General features: G+C 39.6%; 1 protein-coding gene across 1 annotated transcript in view; it reads left to right on the top strand.

Moving 5' to 3' along the window:
- The window catches only part of LOC124613418 (DNA polymerase eta), a 194,202-nt gene that overhangs the window by 120,155 nt on the left and 49,368 nt on the right, over window positions 1–24,679 (top strand). Inside the window, exons 6-7 of the mRNA XM_047142120.1 lie at window positions 420–543; window positions 10,799–10,864. Of these exons, the coding sequence (XP_046998076.1) occupies window positions 420–543; window positions 10,799–10,864 (190 nt within the window). The remainder of the gene's footprint in view (window positions 1–419; window positions 544–10,798; window positions 10,865–24,679) is intronic.

A 24,679-nucleotide genomic window follows, 5' to 3' on the forward strand; every position in this document is an offset into this window, starting at 1 on the left:
ATATGTGGCACTGTCAGTCGATGATCACTGGCTTCATTTCCAGATGTACTTACATCACATTATGTACCGTGTACAGTTTGCTACAGGTCAGCCGAAAGTCACACGTGCAATTTATCAATGCCCTAATTTGACATAAATTCACCTGGTGATGGAGGTATTATCCTCCTAATTGCATAGTGTAAAGTAACCTATAACTGGCATAATGTGACTGGTTACAGCTGTTTGTATTTTCATTTGAAAATTTGATTTATTTTGATTATTCATTCATATTGTCAAAATTTTCATATGTGTTAGTGTAGTTGAGACTGCACCTTTGACCACAAAAGATGAGTATTGTGTGAATATATTTCATATCATTTCTTCTCTCCCCTTAAAAGACACGAGTATGTATCACATTTTCATGTTTTGCTTCCTTACAGGACTTGGTTATACAATATAGCAAGGGGTATAGACCTAGAACAAGTCACTCCACGTCTCGTGTCTAAATCAATTGGATGCTGCAAGAATTTTCCAGGCAACCAGGCACTCTCTACAAAAACTGATGTGAGTAACATCGATTTTGTGTTTCGTCTTTCTGTCTTTCCTACTATTTACTCTGTCTGTGTTGGGTCCACTGTTTTTCATGATTTGACAGTTATTTTATGTACATCTACCTAGTTGGCGGAGGGGTAGCCAGTATTTGAAAGGGGTGTGGGCTTGTAAATAACATAGTCATGTTCAGAAAAAAAGAAACTGTATCAGTTTATTTTCTTACGGGAATTGTTTGGTTAGTTTTGCCAGGAATGTGGGCAGGGAGCAGGAGGCAAGAGACAATGACTGAGAACAGAAAGGAATTCCGTTTTGAGGTTGCGGCTCCGAGAGACCTCCGTCTCACAAGTCAGGTGACTCTCCAGTGTGATTTGATTGGTATGCTGACTTTTCTGATGATGATTCAGCATCTTCTGTCATGAGCCGATGCCTTGTAAAGTCAGCAAAAAAAGTGATGTGGACAAAAAAGGAGGCCTTTTTTGTAAAATTTAAATAATGAAAATTTCTCACGTTTTATATCTGATGCAGAGTTTGGGGCCAGCACAGCATTTGTCTAAACAAGTGTGGAAAAATACCTAACAATCTCACTCAGGTGGCTGGTGCACCAACCAATGATTGTTAATCACTGCCCTGTCTCACATGCTAGAACACTGTGCATTAAGTTGTGTGAGAAGTTTGCGGGCTCCATGCTTCATATGTTGTAAATTTTTACACCATTACAATAATGTACTATAATGATCAATTCCAGAGCTAGTACATTTTAATTTTCTTGCAAGAATGTGCAAAAATATGCTATTATGTATTATGGGCAGCTTATTATAATCCAGTCATACAATTAATTGATTTCTATTGAGTGATTGTGTAACAGTTTGCACTTAACACTGTCCCTTAGTAGTTTATTAGAGAGGTTTACACTTTGGTAGTTCATGTAATTCAGTCCATAATTAGATTCACCTTGTCCAACAATCACTAGTCTCAGTGACAGTAACTTTCCATGCGCTTGTTAATCATAACACAGTCCAATTAAAATATTCCTTACCTTGAACTACAGAAATAACTCGAAAGTTTTTAAAGATAAAAGTTCTTGAGTTTTGCAGATTTTATTGAGCACAATGTTGCATACTGAGTGCATAGCAGTGGTGTGAGTCAACACTGGGAATGCACCTAGCACAGGTCTTACTCGTGAGCTTTTAAATCGCAAACTGCCAATTTTGGGTGAAATCCAACTACTTATAGACAGGTGTAAGAACAAACAGTTATTTTGAAAACTAATCATGCTTTAGAAAGTTGGCTAGGTTGGGATTTTGATTTATAGAAAATGCTGTTGGTCAGAAATTCAGAAAAATGCACTGAATCTATTCTCCTTATGGAATGTGAATCCCCTTGTTACATATAAGTGTGCCATTTTCGAAGAAGCGTAATATTGCTGTATTTATTCATGCTGTATGTTTCACCTAATACAAGATGTCTTCAGATTGGCCAGCATAGTGTTGGTAAGTTGGTTTTGGGTGACACGATTAAGGCATCAAACAAACTTGTTAGGTTTCAGAATGAATCCTTTGTCAAGCTAGAGTACACACACACACACACACACACACACACACACACACACACCCACACACACCTACCTTTATTGTGCCAGTTGGTTTGGTCACATGCTAGAAGATTCCATTTTAGCAGGTGGTCAAGGGTGGGGCAGGGGGTTGTGTCAGGTTGTGGAGCAGTGTAGGGGAGAGAGAAGCAGGAAGAGGAGTTATCGGTGAGTAGTTAGCGGCTTCGAGGGAGGCAGCAGGGGGGGGGGAGGGGGGTGGCTGAAGATCTGTTCTGAATAGTATGTTGCAAGTCATCCCAGCTATGCTCAATAATGTTCACGTCTGGGGAGTTTGGTGGCTAGCAGAAGTTTTTAAACTCAGAAGAGTGTTCCTGGAGCCACTCTGTAGCAATTCTGGACAAGTGGGGTGTCGCATTGTCCTGCTGGAATTGCCCAAGTCTGTTGGAATGCACGATGGACATGAATGGATGTAGTTGATCAGGCAGGATGCTTATGTACATGTCACCTCTCAGAGTCATATCTAGACATATCGGGGTCCTGTATCACTCAAATTGCACTTGCCTCACGCTATTATAGAACCTCCACCATCTTGAACTGTCCCCTGCTGACATGCAGGGTCCATGGATTCATGAGGTTGTCTCCATACCTGTACATGTCCATCAACTTGATAAAGTTTGAAATGATACTCCTCCGAGCAGGCAACATGTTTCCAGTCTTCAACAGTCCAGTGTCAGTGGCGACGGGCCCAGGTGAGACGTAAAGCTTTGCGACACACAGTCATGAAGGGTAAACGAGTGGGCCTTCAGCTCCAAAATCCCATATTGATGATGTTTCGTTGAATGGTTCACACGCTGACACTTGTTGATGGCCTAGCATTGAAATCTACAGCAGTTTGCTGAAGGGTTGCACTTCTGTTATGTTTGATGAGTCTCTTCAGTCATCATTGGTCCCGTTCTTGCTGGGTCTTTTTCTGGCCGCAGCGAAGTAGGAGATTTGATGTTTTACTGGATTCCTGATATTATCAGTACATTCATGAAATGCTCATATGGGAAAATCCTCACTTCATCACTACCTCGGAGATGCTGTGTCCCATCACTCATGCACCGACTATAACACTACGTACAAACTCATTTAAATCTTGATAACCTGACATTGTAGCAGCAGTAATCAATCTAACAACTACGCCAGGCCCTTGTTGTCGTATATAGGTGTTTCCGATCGCAGTGCCATAGTCTGCCTGTTTACATATCCCTATATTTGGATACACTTACCTGCACCAGTTTCTTTGGTGCTTCAGTGTATATATCACTCACAGATGCTTGTTCCGTCACAAAAACACAGTACACAGTAGCAGATCTGTATACATAAGCTGGACATATTCAAAACAGTGACAAGCCACTTTAAATGGAGTACCGGGTAAAACTACTTGTTTATATAACTTTCCCTCAAAAGAGAAGTAATTGTGGGTAATGATGTAGTGGTAAGACGTATGAGGGTTGACATAGTGGATTTGGAGTCTGAAGGATGTTAGGAAACGTGTTGTTTGATAACAGCAAGGCCGTGGGCATGAGGGATGTGGTATATAGGAAGATTACATGAATAGTGGGTAAGAGTAGGTGTCCAAGAGGTAAATGGTTGAGAATGGTGTAGTGTCAGTGAAGGGAATTGTTAATATTTTTGATATGAAAGGTTAGGTTTCGGGCAGTTAGTTGGAGGTATTGGTTAACCACAGTGGAAATTGTTTCAATAGGGGCACAATAATCGGCTACAATAGGACATCCAGGTTTGTTGCATCTGTGGATTTTGGGGAGTATGTGTAACGTTGATGTGCAGGGTGTTGTTGGGTTGAGAATGGAGATGGCTCAGGGAAGAGATTCTTGGATGTACCTAAGGCTTTTAGCAGGTGTTGGAGATTGTGTTGAACTCCTGGGTGGGATCACTCTGGGATAGTTTTAGGGGGAGTAGTTAGATAATTGGTGGCAGAAGCCTTCCTCCAGGTAGTCACTGTGATTCATAACAACAGTGGTGGAACTTTTGTCTGCAGGAGGATAATTAAGTCAGGATCTGTTTTGAGGTTGTGGGTGGCTGTCCTTTCTTTTGCTAAGAGGTTAGTGTTCTTAGGAAGGGATCTGGGGAAGGATGTTGAGGCCAAGTTGGAGGCAAGAAGTCCAACATGGTTAAACTTGGGCGAGGCCACTGGATATGAATGAAACTTGTATAGTGTTGACATTATTGGTGGAATGGTTAACAACAGTGTTTTGGGTTTGTTTGTTGTCTGGATGTCATGGTGTGTTGGGAGGGAGTTTTGGAGGATATGGCAAATCTAAAAGGTCGGCTAGGCATGATCTGGGTACTATGATGGGTTGATAAGGAGGTTCACTGTGGGTAGGATAGGTTTTGATGGGTAATTGTGCTCCAAGGTGGGAGTAGGATATCAACAGGTTGGACAATTCATGGAGACGATGTATGGAATGTCCTTCCAGGTGCTGGAGAGCAAGGGTTTTACTTTTGGAGACGTGGTTCATGTATTAAGGGTTGCACTGTAAGAATATCTTGTGGAGAGAACAGTTGTGCTTCTGCTACTAGCCCCCAAACAGACTTTCCGGGCCATATCCTTAAAAACCCCTTATCTCCCACCATCCCCAAGAATCAACCACAAATGAGACAACCTTCATCCCCTCCTCCCTCATCCAATATCGTACTGGGCTCATATAACTAAACTACATCCTTCACCAGGGCTTTGATTGTATATCATCCAGCCCAGAAATGACAGACACCCTACCAAAGGTGTGTGTGTGTGTGTGTGTGTGTGTGTGTGTGTGTGTGTGTGTGTGTCCCTCCTAGTGTGGTATTTTGCAACCCTCCTATCCTACACAACATCCCTATGTCACACACACACACACACACACACACACACACACACACTACCTTGCTACAGGCCAAACCGTGGTCACGAACAAAGTTTACCACTCAGTGCCACAACATACAGCTGAGCACAACACGCTTGAGTTCAGTGGCTGCTTCAAAGCCCGGGCCCTCTGGATCGTTTTCTTCACCGCCAGCTTTTCTGACAATATCAATTCGAGAACTGTTTATGAAGTTTCTTTCCTCTCTCCAAGGGAAAGAGGTCTTTCACTAACAAGTTTTAACATTCAGCAACTTTTAAATAGTGCAATCTGTTTCGCTGTCTCATAATACTTCATTATGTATAGATTATTTGTCACTCTTTTGTAGCTGTTATATTTAAAACTATAGGACAAAGTCAAAAGCTCAATTTAAAAGATTGTAGAAATAAATGAAAAAGGTTGTATGTAAGAGTGAAAAAATTCAAGTACAGGCAATAGTAACAGAAGAAAATGTGAAAATACCTAATTAAGCACAATGGAATGACCGAACATCGGAGGGAGGATCATCAATGTATGAGAGATTGTTTAATCAAATCAGTCTTCTTCTAACGTTTGCCCAATAACTCTACATCAGAGTAGCACCCTAACACACTTTCCCATGCAGTAATTAAAATCAATTGAAGCTCTTAGGCTGACAGCTTACTCCAAACTGCATTAAGTTTACTGAGTCTTTATACAGCTGAAGTTTGTCAATCAGAACCTGGTGCCAGGTGATGTTGCTTTGTTTATTCACCTAAGTAACTACAGTAATGTTTGATCAATCTTTGATACCAACTCATTACATGCAGTAACTTCTGTGAGTATACACTGAAGAACCAAAAAAACTGGTACACCTGCCTAATATTGTGTAGGGCTCCCATGAGCACACAGAAGTGCCACAACATGACATGGCATGGACTTGTCTTATGTCTGAAGTAGTGCAGGAGGGAATTGACTCTGTGAATCATGCAGGGCTGTTCATAAATCCTTAAGAGTACAAGGGGTGGGGATCTCTTCTGAACAGCACGTTATGGGACATCCCAGATACACTCAATAACGTTCATGTCTGGAGAGTTTTGTGGCCAGTGGAAGTGTGTGAACTCAGAAGAGTGTTCCTGGAACCACTCTGTATTTAGCAGTTCTGGACATGTGGGGTGTCGCATTGTCCTGTTGGAATTGCCCAAGTCCGTCGGAATGCACAATGGACATGAATGGGTGCAAGTGATCAGACAGGATGCTTACGTGTGTGTCACCTGTCAGAGTCATATTTAGACGTATCAGGGGTCCCATATCACTCCAACTGTACACACCTCACAGTGTCTCCACCAGCTTGAACAGTTGCCTGCTGACGTGCAGGGTCTGTGGATTCATGATGTCTCCATACCCCTATACATCCATTTGCGTAACAAAATTTGAGACGAGTCTCATCCAACCAGGCAACATGTTTCCAGTCTTCAATAGTCCAGTGCCAGTGCTGACAGGCCCAGATAAGGCGTAAAGCGTTGTGTAATGCAGTCATCAAGAGTACACGAGTGGACCTTCAGCTCCGAAAGCTTATATCAATGATGTTTCATTGCATGGTTTACACACTGACACTTGATGACCCAGCACTGAAATCTGCAGCAACTTGTGGAAGGGTTCACTTCTGTCACGTTCTTGTAGGATCTTTTTTCAGGCACAGCGATGTGGCAGATTTGATGTTTTACCAGAGTCCTGGTGTTCACGGTACACTCATGAAATGGTCATATGGGAAAATTCCCCCTTCACTGCTACCTCGGAGATACTGTGTACTATCACTCATGCGCCGACCATAACACTACGTTCAAACTCATTTAAATCTTGATAACATGCCATTGTAGCAGCAGTATCCAATCAACAACTGCAGCAGATACTTGTTGTCTTATATAAAAGCCAGCAGATACTTGTTGTCTTATATACAAGCTGCCAACTGCAGCGCCACTGTTTGCCTGTTCCCATATATCTGTATTTGAATAAATAAGCCTATACCATTTTCTTTGGTGCTTCAGTGTTGTATCCATAGCTGGTAGCCCACTGGTCCAGTGTTAAGAAGCTGCAGTAATTGTATGCCTGCCCGTCACTTCTTCCTTAATTGCACACTGTCACTACTCCAATGCCCAGGAACAACTGAAACATTATCCAAACAAACTACCAGCAGTAACTGTTTTAACAGAAAATCATCCTACATGCAATTAATCACAGTAACTCTGAACATATTTGCTTCAGGCCACACTCATTTACACATTATTCTGACATCATAATGTGGTGGCATTTGCAACATAATGTATATGCACAAATTTGTGTCCTCACACCAGGAAGTGAAATGGAAAAGAAATGAATAGGCATAGAGAACTGTAAGGGACATAACATGAATGGAAAAGAAAATCAGCATTTAGGGTTTAAAGAGAGTGGCAGTTATTTAGAAAGAGAGATGAAATCAGGAAAATAAATTTAAGAGGGGGGGAGGGGTTGCAGGTACTAGATGGCAGCAGGACAAGACTGCCAGGCACAGTATTGGGAGGTGGTGGGGTGTGGTGGGCGGGGGGGGGGGGGGGGGGGGGGGGAGAAACAGGGATCAGAAAAGGGCAGGAGCGGATAAGGGGAAAAGGCAATTGGGTGCTTTGGCAGAGAGCGGCACACAATGAGGATGAGGGGACATGAAATGGATGGAGGTGCTAGGACAGTGGGGGTGGAAACTTCAGTGGACTGTGTGGGGACAGTGGGTTACCATAGATTGAGGCTGGCGTAATTTTGGGAGTGGAGAATGTGTCGTAAGGATAACTCCCATTTGCGCAGTTCAGGAAAACCGGTGGTTCAGGGGAGAGTCCAAATGGCTCGGGTAGTGAAGCAACCATTGAAATCAAGCATGTTATGTACAAACTGCATGTTGTGCCACAAGGTGGTCTACTTTGCTCTTAGCCACAGTTTGGCAGTAGCCATTCATCTGGGTGGACAGCTGGTTGATAGTCAAATGTTCAAATGTGTGTGAATTCCTAAGGGACCAAACTGCAGAGGTCATCAGTCCCTTGTCTTACACACTCCTTAAACTAACTTATGCTAAGAACAACACACACACCCATGTCTGAGAGAGGACTTGAACCTCTGCTGGGAGGGGCCGCACACTCCGTGACATGGCGCCCCAGACCGCATATTGCAGCAGAGCTGCTGTATGACATGGCTGCTTTCACAGATGGCTTAACCTTTGGTGGGATAGGGTAAGCCTGTGACTGGACTTGATGAGGAAGCACTGGGTGGATGGATTGGATGTTTCTTTCACCTGGGTCTTACTCAGGGAGGTGATCCCTATGATAAGGGGTTGAGTTGGGAGAGACATAGGGATGGACTAGGGTGTTGTGGAGGTTGGGTGAATGATGAGACACCACTTTAGGAGGGGTGGCAATGATTTTGGGTAGGATTTCCCTCATGTCAGGGCATGATGATAGGTAATCAAAGCTCTGACAAGGGATATGGTTCAGTTGTTCCAGTCCAGAGTGGTATTGAGTGATGAAGGGGCTGTTTCGTGGAGGTGGTGTGGGGATTGGGGGGTGTGTGGGGATGTGGTATAGGGAATCCTCCCACCACCCCGAAGAATCAGCTACAAAGGAATGCCCCCTTGGTCACCCAAAACCAGTCAGGTTTGGATGACTTAAACACATCCTTCGTCAGGGCTTTGATTATACATTGTCATGCACTGATTTCTATTATGACCATCTCACCACCAGAAGGCCAGAAGATCAGCTATCACTGTAATCATGTGTCATTTCTGCTTTCATAGAAATACAGGACATGGGCGAGAGAGGGAGGCAGAGCTTGTTTCTCCACATCATTGCTCTCGCTCTGTCAGTCAAAATTTTGATTATATTCTGATTAAAATATCTTTGTAATTGACAGACAACAGTGGTAGTGGGAAGTGTTGCTGATATGCAGCAAGCAAGGCCCATGCTAGGCAAGGCTCTGTAAGTACCTACAAAACTGGCAATACAGCGAGCATGTGGCTCATGAGCAATAACTAACAATTGTTCGGTGACTGGACCCTACCACTCGACTCACTGAAATGTTACTCACAAAGTAGTTTTAATCAGAGTTTATTTTATATTTTAAATTCTCAGCTGACCGCTAGTTTATAGTGTTCGCACTTTGAACTGTAGTGACTAGAAAAAAAAATCTGTCAGAGTATTTTGACCCCACCAAAATATTTCCCTTAACATGCGGATAAAGTTATTTTCATTTGTACTTCAGTGCTAAGTGCCTTAATGGTTTTATCTGTAGCATTGTCAAGTATGGGTTGAAGGCTTATGAATGCCCACAAAAGGTCGAAATTAATATTCTGCAGATTTTGCAATTATTGAACTGGCCAAAAGAGAAAAATTACGACGAGAAACTTCTTAAATCATAGACCCACTCAGTTCACTGATAGAAAAAACACTGCTGCTTTTCAACAAAAACCGTCATTGCTGAAAGCTTAAATACAGCCAATGGAAGACAGCAAAGACCATTCAAGTTTTTGCAAAAACAAACATTCCAGTTGAAAATCTACCCAATCACCCCCCCCCCCCCCCCCCCCTCCCCGCCCCACCACCACTTTTTTTGTTATACTGTCAGTTTCACAGCTCTAAGGCTTTGTCTTCACGCATACAGCAAGACAACCTTAAAATTTGTACGTCTAATCATTTACACAAAAAAAATGCAGATTTTGCCAAAAATAGACACTACATTTTCAGGTTTTTACTCATTATTATGTACTGTAAAGGAGCTTATGTGCTCTGTATGCATTGTTTCAGCATACGAATTGCTACTTCATGAAAACCTGGTGCCTCTTCATTTTTACAGTTTTACTGACTTCATTGTCTGTGGTTGGCAGTATTATTATTGTACTTAGTGTGTAATTATTTAGAGGTATTATATCTGCTTTTGGGAAATTTTGATATGGTTTCGCTGCAATACTTGAAAAATGGTTCATTCACAAAGTTTGCCAGCCAACACAGGTCATCTATTTCTTTATCTGTTGCCATTGTTTGTATGTTGTTATCCTTTTGTTTGTCTCCACCTGTTTCCTCTTTTATGACATCCCAGATCGCTTTGCTTTTATTTTCTGCTGTACATATTATTTTATCACTAAATGAAATTATTAAAGTAGTCAATACTTTCTGTAAAACTTTTTGTATCTGTGACAAAAATTTAAGAACTGTGACTCACTATGCATCCTTATCATTGAACTGAAGTGCATTAGGTTCTGGGAGTACTATTTAAAACCTGCTGTTTTCCATTTGTTTTTTGAGACATTTCTACTGATGTAGGTAGTTTTAAAATATCTTTTCAAAATTCAGTTTGAATAATGTTGAAGACTTCAAGAATTTCAAATTTACATTGGTTTTCTCATAAACTTCAACCCAACTTTGGACTGATAGCTGTCTTGAAAATTGTTGCATTTCAACTTATGATAGAAGTCTTTTGCAGGCTTGTAGTGTATGGATTTTCCATTCCTGTTTTACTTGTTGTTATCTGGAAGAAACGACCTGAGACTTTCCATTCTCTATATCCATTTTGCTAACTTAGACCTTTCTTTTTTAAAAAAACTTCAAAAGAAGCATTATCTCATTTAAAAAACTATAACCTTGGAAATTTTATTGTGTAATGCATAATCTGCTGTTGCAGACTCTCTTGGCCATTTATGAACAATGAATTTTGAAGTGTAATGACAGCAGTGGTCATTGTTTTCTGTCTTCATTTGACTAAGTTAGTACCTTTAGCTCAAGTATCAATTATTAAAGTCTGTTCAATGTCATATACTTATGAAGTTATTTTCTGTGATCAGGTAAAACAGTGGCTTGAAGTACTATCTACAGAGGTCATGGAACGACTGGCCAAAGATTATGATCAGGTACTGAACATTATAATTTTGTTTACTCTAAGTTCTAGTGTTTGTTTAGAAAGCATTTCATAAAAGTTTATAAAAAAGCAAAATGTAATAAACTGTGGTCAAATCTTTGACCGTTTGGAAAGTAGCTTTAAGGTAATAATTGAACTTTAAATGAACAACTTGCCAAATTGATATGAGAATCTATGCTTGATGCATTGAAAAATGATGAACACTGTAACTTACATTTGTCCTTGAAACATTTAGTCTCTGCAGTTTGTTTAAAGAAGTTTTTCTTTGATGTTACGGTGGATTACATTTTGTACTTACCCGTGATGAGTTCGTATGAGAATAAAAAGATATCATCTACACAAAGTTCAGATTATTATTTCTTTACACTTGAGTTGAACAATGTTATTATAAGACAAAAAGCAGAGAAACAGCTTGTGTGGAATACTTAACAAAAACTGACAAGTTTAGGTATTCCTTGTCTAATAAAGTTCATAGGTAAAAGCATCTCATTACCTAAGGAAAAACAAATCATATGCACAACTTCATTTTTCAATTATTATCATTGTCATCATACTCTGTGGGTAAACCATTTTTACCAATTTTATCTTCATGAGGGTTAAATCTGATTGTGTTTTTCCATTGGTGATGAGGATTGTGTTGGTCATTGAAAGCTCTGGGTTTACATTATATTTGGACTGGCAGAAAATGTTAAGAATGCCACCCTTGCTCGTGGAGTTTTGGCAAAGGTCACAATCTGTAATATTGTCTCTAGAATAGATTGTGGCCCTCTGATTCTGGGCTGAGTGAAAGCCCATGAACCAGAGACTTCGAAGTCTCTGTGAAAGGCTAGGCTGTGACTTCATGGACTTGTACCATAGGGTTGAGAACTGTAGGGTGGCCCTAAATGGATGAGATGTGCATTACACACGGGAGGCTGCTACTCAAGTAGCTGACTCTGTGCGTGGCGCCACAAATGTTGAAATTTTTTTTATTTTTTTATTTTTTATTTTTTTTATTTTTTTAGTTGACTCTTCAGCCACTCCTGATAACAATATCTGTAGGAGACTGGGAAGTATCAGCATGACATTCAAAGAAATGCCTCCAACAGATGAGATAATCATGAGTGACAAGACAAATGAAAACCAGACGCCTGGAAAAAGTATGTTAACTGTTAATTATTTCAAAAGTAATTGCCATAACTGTTAATAAATTTTTCCCACTGTAAAAAAGACAAGGTGCACAGTGCCTTCATGGAGAAGTGTTTGCAGTTGCCTATGGTATCATGATTGTACCTGGCATTCACCTCTCTCTTCGAAGTAAATCAGGTTGAGGCTAGAAGAACTACAAGATTGGAGGATGTGTTGCACATTTAACCCCCATGTGCATAATTCAGAAAAACAGATGCTTGTGGGATGGAGATAAAGGTCACATGTTCTGAAGCAGGCATTGAACTTGAGCATGTTGTGCTTAGCAGCTTGCTCCATCACTGGTTGGTCAAATCTATTCATGGCCACAGTTTGGCAAAGGCCATTCATTCTGGTGGACAGCTGGTTGAAGGTCATGCTCGTATAAAATGTTGTGGAGAAATTGCAACATAGCTGGTATATGACATTGCTTCTTTCACAAGTAGTCCTATGTCGGATGGGATAGGATAAGTCTGTGACAGGACTGGAATAAAATGTGATGGGTGGATGAATTGGGCAGGCCTTCCTTGTACCTGGGTCTTCCACAGTGACGTGATCCAAGTGATAAGTAGTTGGAGTAGGAGCGGGATAGGAATGGACCGTGATGCCATGTAGGTTGAGAGGGGATCAACATACCACCAAAGCAGAGGTGGGAAGAATCACGGACAAGATGTCCATTTACAGGCACACAGTTTTAATCTGCCAGGAAGTTTCATGATGATAGATAGTTAAGGTACTGATGGTAGATAGTTAAAGTACTGGTGAAAGACATTGTTCAGCTGATCCAGTCTAGGGTGATATTAGATGACAAAGGGGGCACTCCTTTGCAGCTGGTGCTTTGGGATGGTGCAATGATTAGGGTAAATCTCTTTTTCAGGCTAGGATAGGGGGATAATGCCTATCTGTAAAGGCCTTTGCAACACCTTCAGCATAGTGAGAAAGGGACTAATCATCACTGGAGGTTTACCAGCCACAGGTAGTCAGGCTAAATGGTATCAAATTGTAGTGGGGAATAGGTGACATCTGTCATAATGCAGGTACTGTTGGTGGTTTGTGTGCTTGATATGGGCAGAGGATCCTGTAACAGTATGATATTAGGTTATCTTTTCCTAGATGTACCTGTCCAATTATGATGGCTTCTACACGTCATATTTTAATAAGGATAATTCAAGGGCTGCATTTTAAGTTTTTACTAAATCAATGAAAGAAAAATATTTTTTGACGCAAAACATTTTATTGTTTCTTAGAATATTGACTCTTAAGTTAAATACACTTTTGTATGCATTTAAAAATATTCTCGAAATAATTATCTTCTTCTGCTCCTATGTTAATACTTTATAGGGACAGCTTTGGAATGATTCTTGAGATTCATGAGGTTGTGAAAATCACTGTCCTTGGAACACTTGTATAAATACACCCTGGTATCGTCTGCTGTTGCGATGTTGTTCATGGATTTTGCATTTCCTTGGTTACATTTTTGGAGCTTTTTCATATACCATTTACATGAAGCTGCGTTTGAACTTTGATTAGATTGTGTAGAATCCATTGGGAACAGATATTTGTCAGAGTTAAATGTTTATGCAAAATAAATTATACTATATTCTTTGCTATGCTTCAGGTTGCTTCTGTCTGTAGTAAGTCACATGATGAGCCTCTTAAGTAATGTTGTGCACAGCATCATTGTTTTTGGAATAACAATCAAATTTGCTCGACCTTATGTAGTTCCTCACTGATGTAAACAGACCACAGCAAAATTCTGGAAACACTCTTTTCTGAAGGAGATTGAATATCATCAAATGAATGAAAATAATTAGTTTTTGGAAATATAATGTAATTGGATAGATAAAAAGTCTATTCACTAAGTGTCAGCAGGAACACACACATCTAAAGGTATTCAAATTTTCAAGCTTTTGGAGCTAGTGGCTCCTTCTTCTGGCAGAAAGTTTGAAGGAGAAGGAAGAGGGATGAAGGAAAAGGAGTGGTGAGATTTAGGAAATGTTGAGAATTCTGAAAAATTGCCCAAATCCCAGGGCAGGGGAAATTTTCTGGATGAGATGAGAAGGGACTGATTGTTGGGGACTGCACTTAATGAGATTTGAAAACCTGAGAGCTTAAAAAGTGGAACATGGGGCAATACACATGACAAAGATTACTGCCAAAGCACCATGCACGAGTTAATAAGAGCAGAAAACTAAGTGCATTGTATGTGGTGGAGCTGGGAAATTGTGGGGGATAGACAGGTCAGAAAGTGAAAGGTATGGAAAACTAAAAGGGACTGAAGAAAAGAATAGTTACTGTGAGGAAATGTTGATGTCTGCATGAGAATGCAGATAGCACATGTCATGTTGTAGAGCATACTCTGTAACAGAGTATTGTGCGCTGCCAGTATACACCCTCTGTTTATGTCCATTCACTCTAACTGATAACTTGCTGCTAGTCATGCCAGTGCAAAAGGCCAAATAGTCATTACATAACAGCTGGTATATTACATGTGTCATTCCACAGGTGGCTCTCACTTTGATGTTTTGTCAGTTTCAGTGCTGATATACTGGTAGTAGGGGCATAGAGCAAGTCCTACAGCAGTGCAGTGACAGGGGCAGTAGCCATGGGGCAGGGAAATGGATGCAGAAAGAGCTTAGCGTCAAATAAGAATAGTGTGGAGATTGGAACAGTGATGAAAAGCTATTTGTGGTATGGTGGGAAAAATGTAGGACAGAAAGGGCCTTATTTCAGGCATCATTTTAGGAAGTAATAGTGTTGTTGAAGGAGCTGGTTAATACATTCAAGACCAGAAAAGTACTGACAAGAGATGTACTCCTAAGTCGTTTTTTGGATATTTCAACACTACCACGATTGTTTGTGATGGCCAAAGAAATCTGGTTATGAACTAGTCTGGTGTGGTAATTAATCCAGTGAAGGCTGAGGTGAGAATGGTGTTGTATTGCTGGAAAGAGTCTGCATTGAACAAATATGTTTGTCTTGAGTGCCAAGGCTGTGTGGGAGGGAATGTTTGACAGGGAAAGGATGGCAACTGTGAAAATGTAAGTACTGTTGTTTGTTAGTAGGTTTAATGAGGACAGAAATGTGTAGCTGGCCGTCGGTGAGGATGAAATCAACATCGAGAAAAGTGACCTGGGATTCAGAATAGGACCATGTGAAATTTTGTTGGGAGAAGGTATTTGGAGATTCTAGCAATTTTAACAGGTCACTCTCACCATGAGTCCATAGGGCAAAGATGTTATCACTTAATCTCAACCAAACCAGGGGCTAAAGTCTTATGGATCCCAGGGAAGTCTCCTCCAAGTGACCCATGAAAAATTTGGCATAGGAAGGAGATATTCTCGTTCCCGTGGTTGTGCATCTGATCTGTTTGTATGTTTGCTCCTCAAAGATAAAGTTGTTTTTGGTAAGTATAAAGTTGAGTAAGGTGAGCAGAAAGGATGTCTTAGTTTTGGAATCAGGTGGGTGCTGACCGAGGATATGTTCAGCAGCAGACAGACCATGTTGTTGTTGTTGTGGTCTTCAGTCCTGAGACTGGTTTGATGCAGCTCTCCATGCTACTCTATCCTGTGCAAGCTTTTTCATCTCCCAGTACCTACTGCAACCTACATCCTTCTGAATCTGCTTAGTGTATTCATCTCTTGGTCTCCCTCTACGATTTTTACCCTCCACGCTGCCCTCCAATACTAAATTGGTGATCCCTTGATGCCTCAGAACATGTCCTACCAACCGATCCCTTCTTCTGGTCAAGTTGTGCCACAAACTTCTCTTCTCCCCAATCCTATTCAATACTTCCTCATTAGTTATGTGATCTACCCATCTAATCTTCAGCATTCTTCTGTAGCACCACATTTCGAAAGCTTCTATTCTCTTCTTGTCCAAACTATTTATCGTCCATGTTTCACTTCCATACATGGCTACACTCCATACAAATACTTTCAGAAATGACTTCCTGACACTTAAATCTATACTCGATGTTAACAAATTTCTCTTCTTCAGAAACGCTTTCCTTGCCATTGCCAGTCTACATTTTATATCCTTTCTACTTCGACCATCGTCAGTTATTTTGCTCCCCAAATAGCAAAACTCCTTTACTACTTTAAGTGTCTCATTTCCTAATCTAATTCCCTCAGCATCACCCGACTTAATTAGACTACATTCCATTATCCTTGTTTTGCTTTTGTTGATGTTCATCTTATATCCTCCTTTCAAGACACTGTCCATTCCATTCAACTGCTCTTCCAAGTCCTTTGCTGTCTCTGACAGAATTACAATGTCATCGGCGAACTTCAAAGTTTTTATTTCTTCTCCATGAATTTTAATACCTACTCCGAATTTTTCTTTTGTTTCCTTTACTGCTTGCTCAATATACAGATTGAATAACATTGGGGATAGGCTACAACCATGTCACAGTCCATTCCCAACCACTGCTTCCCTTTCATGTCTCTCGACTCTTATAACTGCCATCTGGTTTCTGTACAAATTGTAAATAGCCTTTCGCTCCCTGTATTTTACCCCTGCCACCTTTAGAATTTGAAAGAGAGTATTCCAGTAACATTGTCAAAAGCTTTCTCTAAGTCTGCAAATGCTAGAAACGTAGGTTTGCCTTTCCTTAATCTTTCTTCAAAGATAAGTCGTAAGGTCAGTATTGCCTCACGTGTTCCAGTGTTTCTACGGAATCGAAACTGATCTTCACCGAGGTTGGCTTCTACTAGTTTTTCCATTCGTCTGTAAAGAATTCGTGTTAGTATTTTGCAGCTGTGACTTATTAAACTGATAGTTCGGTAATTTTCACATCTGTCAACACCTGCTTTCTTTGGGATTGGAATTATTATATTCTTGAAGTCTGAGGGTATTTCGCCTGTTTCGTACATCTTGCTCACCAGATGGTAGAGTTTTGTCAGGACTGGCTCTCCCAAGGCCGTCAGTAGTTCCAATGGAATGTTGTCTACTCCGGGGGCCTTGTTTCGACTCAGGTCTTTCATTGCTCTGTCAAACTCTTCACGCAGTATCATATCTCCCGTTTCATCTTCATCTACATCCTCTTCCATTTCCATAATATTGTCCTCAAGTACATCGCCGTGGTATAGACCCTCTATATACTCTCCACCTTTCTGCTTTCCCTTCTTTGCTTAGAACTGGGTTTCCATCTGAGCTCTTGATATTCATGGAAGTGATTCTCTTTTCTCCAAAGGTCTCTTTAATTTTCCTGTAGGCAGTATCTATCTTACCCCTAGTGATATGCGCCTCTACATCCTTACATTTGTCCTCTAGCCATCCCTGCTTAGCCATTTTGCACTTCCTGTCGATCTCATTTTTGAGACGTATGTATTCCTTTTTGCCTGCTTCATTTACTGCATTTTTATATTTTCTCCTCTCATCAATTAAATTCAATATCTCTTCTGTTACCCAAGGATTTCTATTAGCCCTCATCTTTTTACCTACTTGATCCTCTGCTACCTTCACTATTTCATCTCTCAAAGCTACCCATTCTTCTTCTACTGTATTTCTTTCCCCCATTCTTGTCAATCGTTCCCTAATGCTCTCCCTGAAGCTCTCTACAACCTCTGGTTCTTTCAGTTTATCCAGGTCCCATCTCCTTAAATTCCCACCTTTTTGCAGTTTCTTCAGTTTTAATCTACAGGTCGTAACCAATAGATTGTGGTCAGAGTCCACATCTGCCCCTGGAAATGTCTTACAATTTAAAACCTGGTTCCTAAATCTCTGTCTTACCATTATATAATCTATCTGATACCTTTTAGTATCTCCAGGGTTCTTCCATGTATACAACCTTCTTTCATGATTCTTAAACCAAGTGTTAGCTATGATTATGTTGTGCTCTGTGCAAAATTCTACCAGACGGCTTCCTCTTTCATTTCTTTCCCCCAATCCATATTCACCTACTATGTTTCCTTCTCTCCCTTTTCCTACACTCGAATTCCAGTCACCCATGACTATTAAATTTTCGTCTACCTTCACAATCTGAATAATTTCTTTTATTTCATCATACATTTCTTCAATTTCTTCGTCATCTGCAGAGCTAGTTGGCATATAAACTTGTACTACTGTAGTAGGTGTGGGCTTCGTATCTATCTTGGCCACAATAATGCGTTCACTATGCTGTTTGTAGTAGCTTACCCGCATTCCTATTTTCCTATTCATTATTAAACCTACTCCTGCATTACCCCTATTTTATTTTGTGTTTATAACCCTGTAGTCACCTGACCAGATGTCTTGTTCCTCCTGCCACCGAACTTCACTAATTCCCACTATATCTAACTTCAACCTATCCATTTCCCTTTTTAAATTTTCTAACCTACCTACCCGATTAAGGGACCTGACATTGCACGATCCGATCCGTAGAACGCCAGTTTTCTTTCTCCTGATAACGATATCCTCCTGAGTAGTCCCCGCCCGGAGATCCGAATGGGGGACTATTTTACCTCCGGAATATTTTACCCAAGAGGACGCCATCATCATTTAATCATACAGTAAAGCTGCATGCCCTCGGGAAAAATTACGGCTGTAGTTTCCCCTTGCTTTCAGCCAGACAGACCATATATGTGGAGAATGTTGGTATAGATCCACAAGCAATATTCTTGTTAGCCCCTATGCTCCTTCTGCATCCATTTTCATGCCCTATGGTTCGTACTCCTGTGACCGACGCTGGTGCAAGACTTGCCCTACGCACCCTTCTACTGTCACTTATACCAGATCTGTAACTGGCAAAACATACACTAATGAAGGGAGAGCTACCTGTGAAAAACTTAAGTAATATAATAACTGTTACGTAAACACTGTTTGGCCTCTTACATCAGCATGAGTACCACCTAGTTATTAGTTACAAAAATGGTTATAGGTAGAGGGTGTTTACTGGCAACACACAATATCCTGTTGCAGAGGATGCTCTACAACATGACATTTGTGAGCTCTGTGCCTTTTTCACCACACATGCCATCTGGTTTCTTTCCCAGGCACCAGTTTCTCAGAATTCCGCTTGTGGGAACTAGCCTCACAACATTTGGTTCTTGCCACCCATTTGGCCTCGATTTGCATTAATTTCTTTGCTCTCAGCATTTCTTCACAGTAACTATTCCTTTTTTCACTCCCTTTAAGTTTTGTATATCTTTCATTTTCTGGGCTGTCTATTGCCGCCCCCCCCCCCCCCCCACCTCCCCCCTCCAAATATCTCTATCATCACATACAATCCACTTATCTTTATGCTCTTATTAGTTTGTGCACAATCTTTTGTTGTTTTGGTAGTAATCTCCGTCTTGTGTATTACTCTGTCTTCCACCTTTTTAGCTCTCAGGTTTTCAAATTTCATCTGCTGCAGTCCCCAACAATCAATCCATTCTTCTCACCCCGTGTGGTAAACTTGGGCAACTTTTCTGAATTCTCCCCATTTCCTAAACTTCACCAGTCTTTTTCCTTTAGCCCTCATCCTTCTCCTTCAAACCCTGTGCCAGAAGAAGGAGCCACTGGCTCTGAAAGTGTGCAAATTTAAATATGTTTATATAATATGTGTTCTCCTGCTGCCATTTGGTGAGTAGATTTTTTATCTATCCAAGAAAATTATTGAATCAATCAAAATTACAGGTTGGAATATCAGCAACATCAGGAAAAGGATAAATTGTCACTCACTGTAAAGATGACTCGTTGAGTTTCTGGCAGGCACAATGAAAAAGCTATTACACATTATAGCTTTCAGTCAAAGCCTTCTTCAGCAGAGATAACACACACACACACATTCACACAAGCAAGTATACCTCATGCATATATGATCGCTACCACTGGCATCTCCGACCCGAATGCGACTGCCATGTAAATAGCAATCTGAAGTGGGGCGAGGAAGGGGAATGTCTGGCAGGGCGCGCAGGTACTAGGTGGCGGCACAGCAACAGGAGGTCAGGTGTGGGGGAAGGGGGAGGGGGGAGGGGGGAAGGGAGTGACAAGATGAGCAGGAAAGGGAAAGGATGTGTGGGTGCATTGGTAGAGGGCACCACACAATAAGGACAAGCAAGGAGATACGAGAAGGGAGGAGGTGATAGAACAGAGGGAGCAGGGTGGAAAATGTGTTGTAAGAATAATTGCCGTCTGCTGTTGGTGCAGGGGAGGATCCAGATGGCAGTCTTCTCATTGTGCCTGTCTGCAACACAACAGGTCATCTTTATGGTGAGTAGCAACCTATCCTTTTCCCAAGAAATGAAATTATTTGAACAATTTTTGTTAAATTAGGCATTTATGGAAATTATTAAAAACCATTATCCAATGAAAACCTTCAGATGATTTTTCTTTAATTTCTCTCTTCTTTCTGTAAAATGGCCTACATTTTTGATGATGACAAATGATGAATTTTAGACAACAGAGATATCACACCAAAAATATCACCATCTAATTGTCATTTGTAAAAACTTAAAATGTACCCCTCATTCATCTGTTGATATTCCACTTGCCATTTCACTTTCTTGTGTTGCTACTAAAAGCTGATTCTTATGAAGGTCCTTATATTTTGATGGTAGATATTTTATCCATGGGTATTGTCCAAACCGTAGTTATTTACTTTTTCTACTGATTCAACTGTAACTAAGTTAACTCAGGAGAATTTACTCAGAAATAAAAAAGTCCTGGTGAAAGCACTACTAGTCATTGAGACTGTATAGGGGTTGGACAAAAATGTGGAAAAACTGAGAGAAATGCATGCTCTAACATAACTGCTGATCTCACCAAGCCTGCAGGTTGCATTGTTGTATCTGACCACAAATGGTACCTGTGCAATATTCTTTATATGTTCAGATGTCACTCATGGTCAAAACAGCATTCTGCGTAGTCATGAGTACATCATGTCAGAGCCAAGTGAATTTGAGCAGAGGGAAATCGATTGTCAGTACTCTTACGGTGGTTGCTTCCTTAACTAAGGGAGCTGCAGTGTTTGGTCTTCCAAAAGACACAATATAGAAGATTTATGCCTTATACAGGGAAAGTGGAAAAACATTATCTGCTAAGTGACAATGTGCATAAAAGTGTGTGTTGAGTGACCAAGACAGATGGTGATCGAGGAAGATAGTATGAAAAATAAGAGAACGACAGCTGCAAAAGCCTCAGCAGTACTTAACGTTGCGCTTGTGAGCCCTGTCAGCACCAAAACAACAGGAAGGGAGCTCAATAAGCAGGGAACTACAGGCTGAGCTAGAATTCAAAAACCATGGCTGTAACAGGAAAGAAGGGTGCCAAAGCCATAAAATCTGGACTGAAGAAAGTCATTTGGTTGGGTGAGTCTTGTTTGACACTGTTTCCAACTTTTGGCAGAGTTAATGACTGGCATAAATCATCCAAAGCCTATGGTGCAGATTGTTGCTGCCAAGAGTAAAACATGGCAGGGATTCAGTGATGATGATATGGGCACCTATGGTATTCCGTAGGCCCCATGGTTAGTCTCCAAGGTCACATTATAGCCATTGATTATGCAACCATCTCATAATACAGTGTTTGCTCCCCTATGGTGATGTTGTCCTCCAAGATGACAGGGCCTCTGTTCACATAGCTTGCACCATCCAGGACTGTTTCTGAGAATGTGTGGATGAATTTTTGCATCTCTCCTGGCCACCGCAGTCACCAGATCTCAATATTATTGAACCTTTGCAGTCTACTTGGAGAGGAGAGTGCGTGCTCAGCATTTACCTCCTTCATCGTTACACAAAATCACAACAATTTTTCAGGAAGAATGATATAAGATTCCCTCGAAAACCATATAGGACCTGGGACTGGAAGCTGTTTTGAATGCAAATGGCATTCCTACACCATGTTAGGCATGGTAATGTGTTCTGTTTTTGATGTTTCCATATTTTTGTCCAATCCTTGTATGTTTTGCGGCAGAGTTCTTGAGCATCATGATCTGAGTTGCAGTATAATAAATTTCCTTGAGATGGAAAAACTTCTGTCCACAAAATGAGCTTGGATTTAGAAATCATAACTCATATGAAACTCAGCTTTCTCTTTGCTCACATGATATCCTAAGAACGATGGATGAAGGACAGCAGGCAGTTCCATATTCCTAGACTTTGAAAGTATTTCACATGGTGCCCCATTCTAGGCTATTAACTAACGTCTGGGCTTATGGGCTAGGTTCCTGGATATGTGAGTGGCTCAAATCTTCTTATGTAATAAAACCCAGTATGTTTTCCTTGACGGCGAGTGTTAATAAGAGATCAGCGTTATCATCAGGAGTGCCCCAGAGAAATGTTGTAGGACCACTCTTATTTTCTGTACACACAAATGATCTGACAGTGTTCTTTATCCAATATGGCAATTGTATTTTAAGGCAAATATTTGGATATGTACATTCACATACAAACTCCAGCAATTGTTAAATAACAGAATGGGTTAGTATTTGCTATTTCTAGCAGTTGTTTTCTTAATTCTAACTACCACTTCTCAAAATATCTACATCAGAATTACAATATTCGGCAGTTTCTTTTTTCATACTGAATACATAATTTTCTTTAACTTTTTGACTATGTCAATCAAGAAATTTCTTCTCTATCTTTGTGTTTCAGTGTTTTGGCGTAATAATATTAGATATTGGAAATTGGCTCTATGTATTTAATTTTCTTTTGCAGGCCCTATGTATTTTCATTTTCTTTTGGATGGAACAAATGTGGGAAGTAACCTTTCTTCAGTTATTTGAGATGAGATATTTTTGGGAATTTACTAAGTTTTGCTTGTAGAAAATTGATACTATCTATAATTTTTGACCTAATTGTCTTATCTCCAGTAGCATTAATTTAGTTCCTGAGTAGATACTATATGGTTTTATTGTGTTTTCAACAAAGTGTTTCCGAACAACTTGTGAATCATAATCTTGAGTATAGTGTGCAACGAATGTATAATTTTTGTTTTCTTCAGATATCAACCACTTACAGAATTTGTCATTAGTTTTAAAGATCACCGTTGTGAACAATTTTGAGATTCGGAATATGTATTCCTGTTTCTTGCATCATAATCAAAAAACATATATTTCTTGGTATATGTACAAGGAAGTTTCATTGGTTTTTATTCTGCACAAGATTCATACACTTTACGTTTAATTATTCTGTTGCAGTTGGAACACTGGGATGCATAATAATTTTTAAATTCTCTTTTAACATAACAACTGTTTTTGCAACATTTTGGACAACTTTGACTTTATAGTCTTTTCTAGTTTCTTCATTAAAGTCTCTCTCACAAATACCACATTTTTGCAGTTTGCATTGCATGTGACTTTTATAATTTTTAATACCTACTTTTCATGTTCTTCCAATCTCAAACAAATCTTTTTACCTTCTTCACATTTATATGTTGTATTACAAACTCTTTGCTGATTTTCATCATTATAACAAAATCAACTACAGTTTTCACAATATATTTTATTTTAAACTATTTTGTGTTCAAGTCTTTTGCATAATATACATACTTTTTATTTTATTTTTCATTCATGTTTCATTTTGTTGTTATATGACTTATTGCATTTCTCACAGAAATATGATGATCCTAAGAAAGCTGTCATGCTGTTAATTACATCAAAATAGTTGTGAGTTTTGTACAGATATTTTTTTTTTTCTTTCACAGCCCCGCAATATACAACCAAATTGAAATTTTCGGGACACACATTTGTTTTAATATCCAATAATGACTCAACTTTTTTAATATCATCTAGTGTAAATTCTTCTTTGTTGTATTCACCTAACTGGTAACATAAAATTTCAGTAGTTCTTATTGTAATTTATATTTATCACCTTTCCTAATTTTCTTACTTCCAGGAGCACTTAGTTCTCCGTCTAAAATAAAATTTGTGTGATATGTTAATATGACTATTATCGCTATTGGACAACATAATTGTCATCATTTTTAATCATTGGTTACACTTTTTTCCCTCTACCACATCTTAGAATTGTTAACATTTCAATATGAAATGTATTATCTTCTAGATTGATAGATTCATCAGCCCGTTTTGGTCTTGCTCTTGTCTTTTCATATAATCATTGATTAAATGGGAATTCTTGTAACAAATTTGAATTAATTAATTCTGATCTAGTCTTGCGAATAAATCTTGGTGAAACAGAAATTCTTGTAACAAATTTTTTTTTCCTTTAGCTCTGAGTTCAGTTACTTCGAAATTATTAATATTTCTTGTTGAAATAGGTAAATTATTGAAGTAATTAAATTAATTAAGTCATCTATTCTTAATGTACTGTAATTAGTTAAATTATTTCTTCTACAATAATCACGAAGTTGTGCGCATGGAAATTTGCACCACTTGTCATAATTTAAAATAAAAACAAATTGAGAGCATTAAATTTTTTACTTTTCATGTACTCTAAAATACCTTTTTTTACATTTGTCAGTATATTTATCTTTATGTGATGGGTTTGAATAAAAGCAATGTAGACTTTTAACTTCTTTACAAACAATACCTTTTTTTGTTGTGCGCAGCGCTGAAGCTGCTTCAACTGCTGCTGTGGCATTTTCTTATTTTTCACCCTTTTTCATTGACAATAATATTTTTGAATGTTCTTGACTCCAAATTTGCTGAACGGGATTTTTATACTAATATACAGAAATGTTTTTTCCCTGCGAAAACAAGAAATTCATTTACTATTGTAAA

This window comes from Schistocerca americana, chromosome 4 (assembly GCF_021461395.2).
Source record: "Schistocerca americana isolate TAMUIC-IGC-003095 chromosome 4, iqSchAmer2.1, whole genome shotgun sequence".
Taxonomy (NCBI): Eukaryota; Metazoa; Arthropoda; class Insecta; order Orthoptera; family Acrididae; genus Schistocerca; species Schistocerca americana.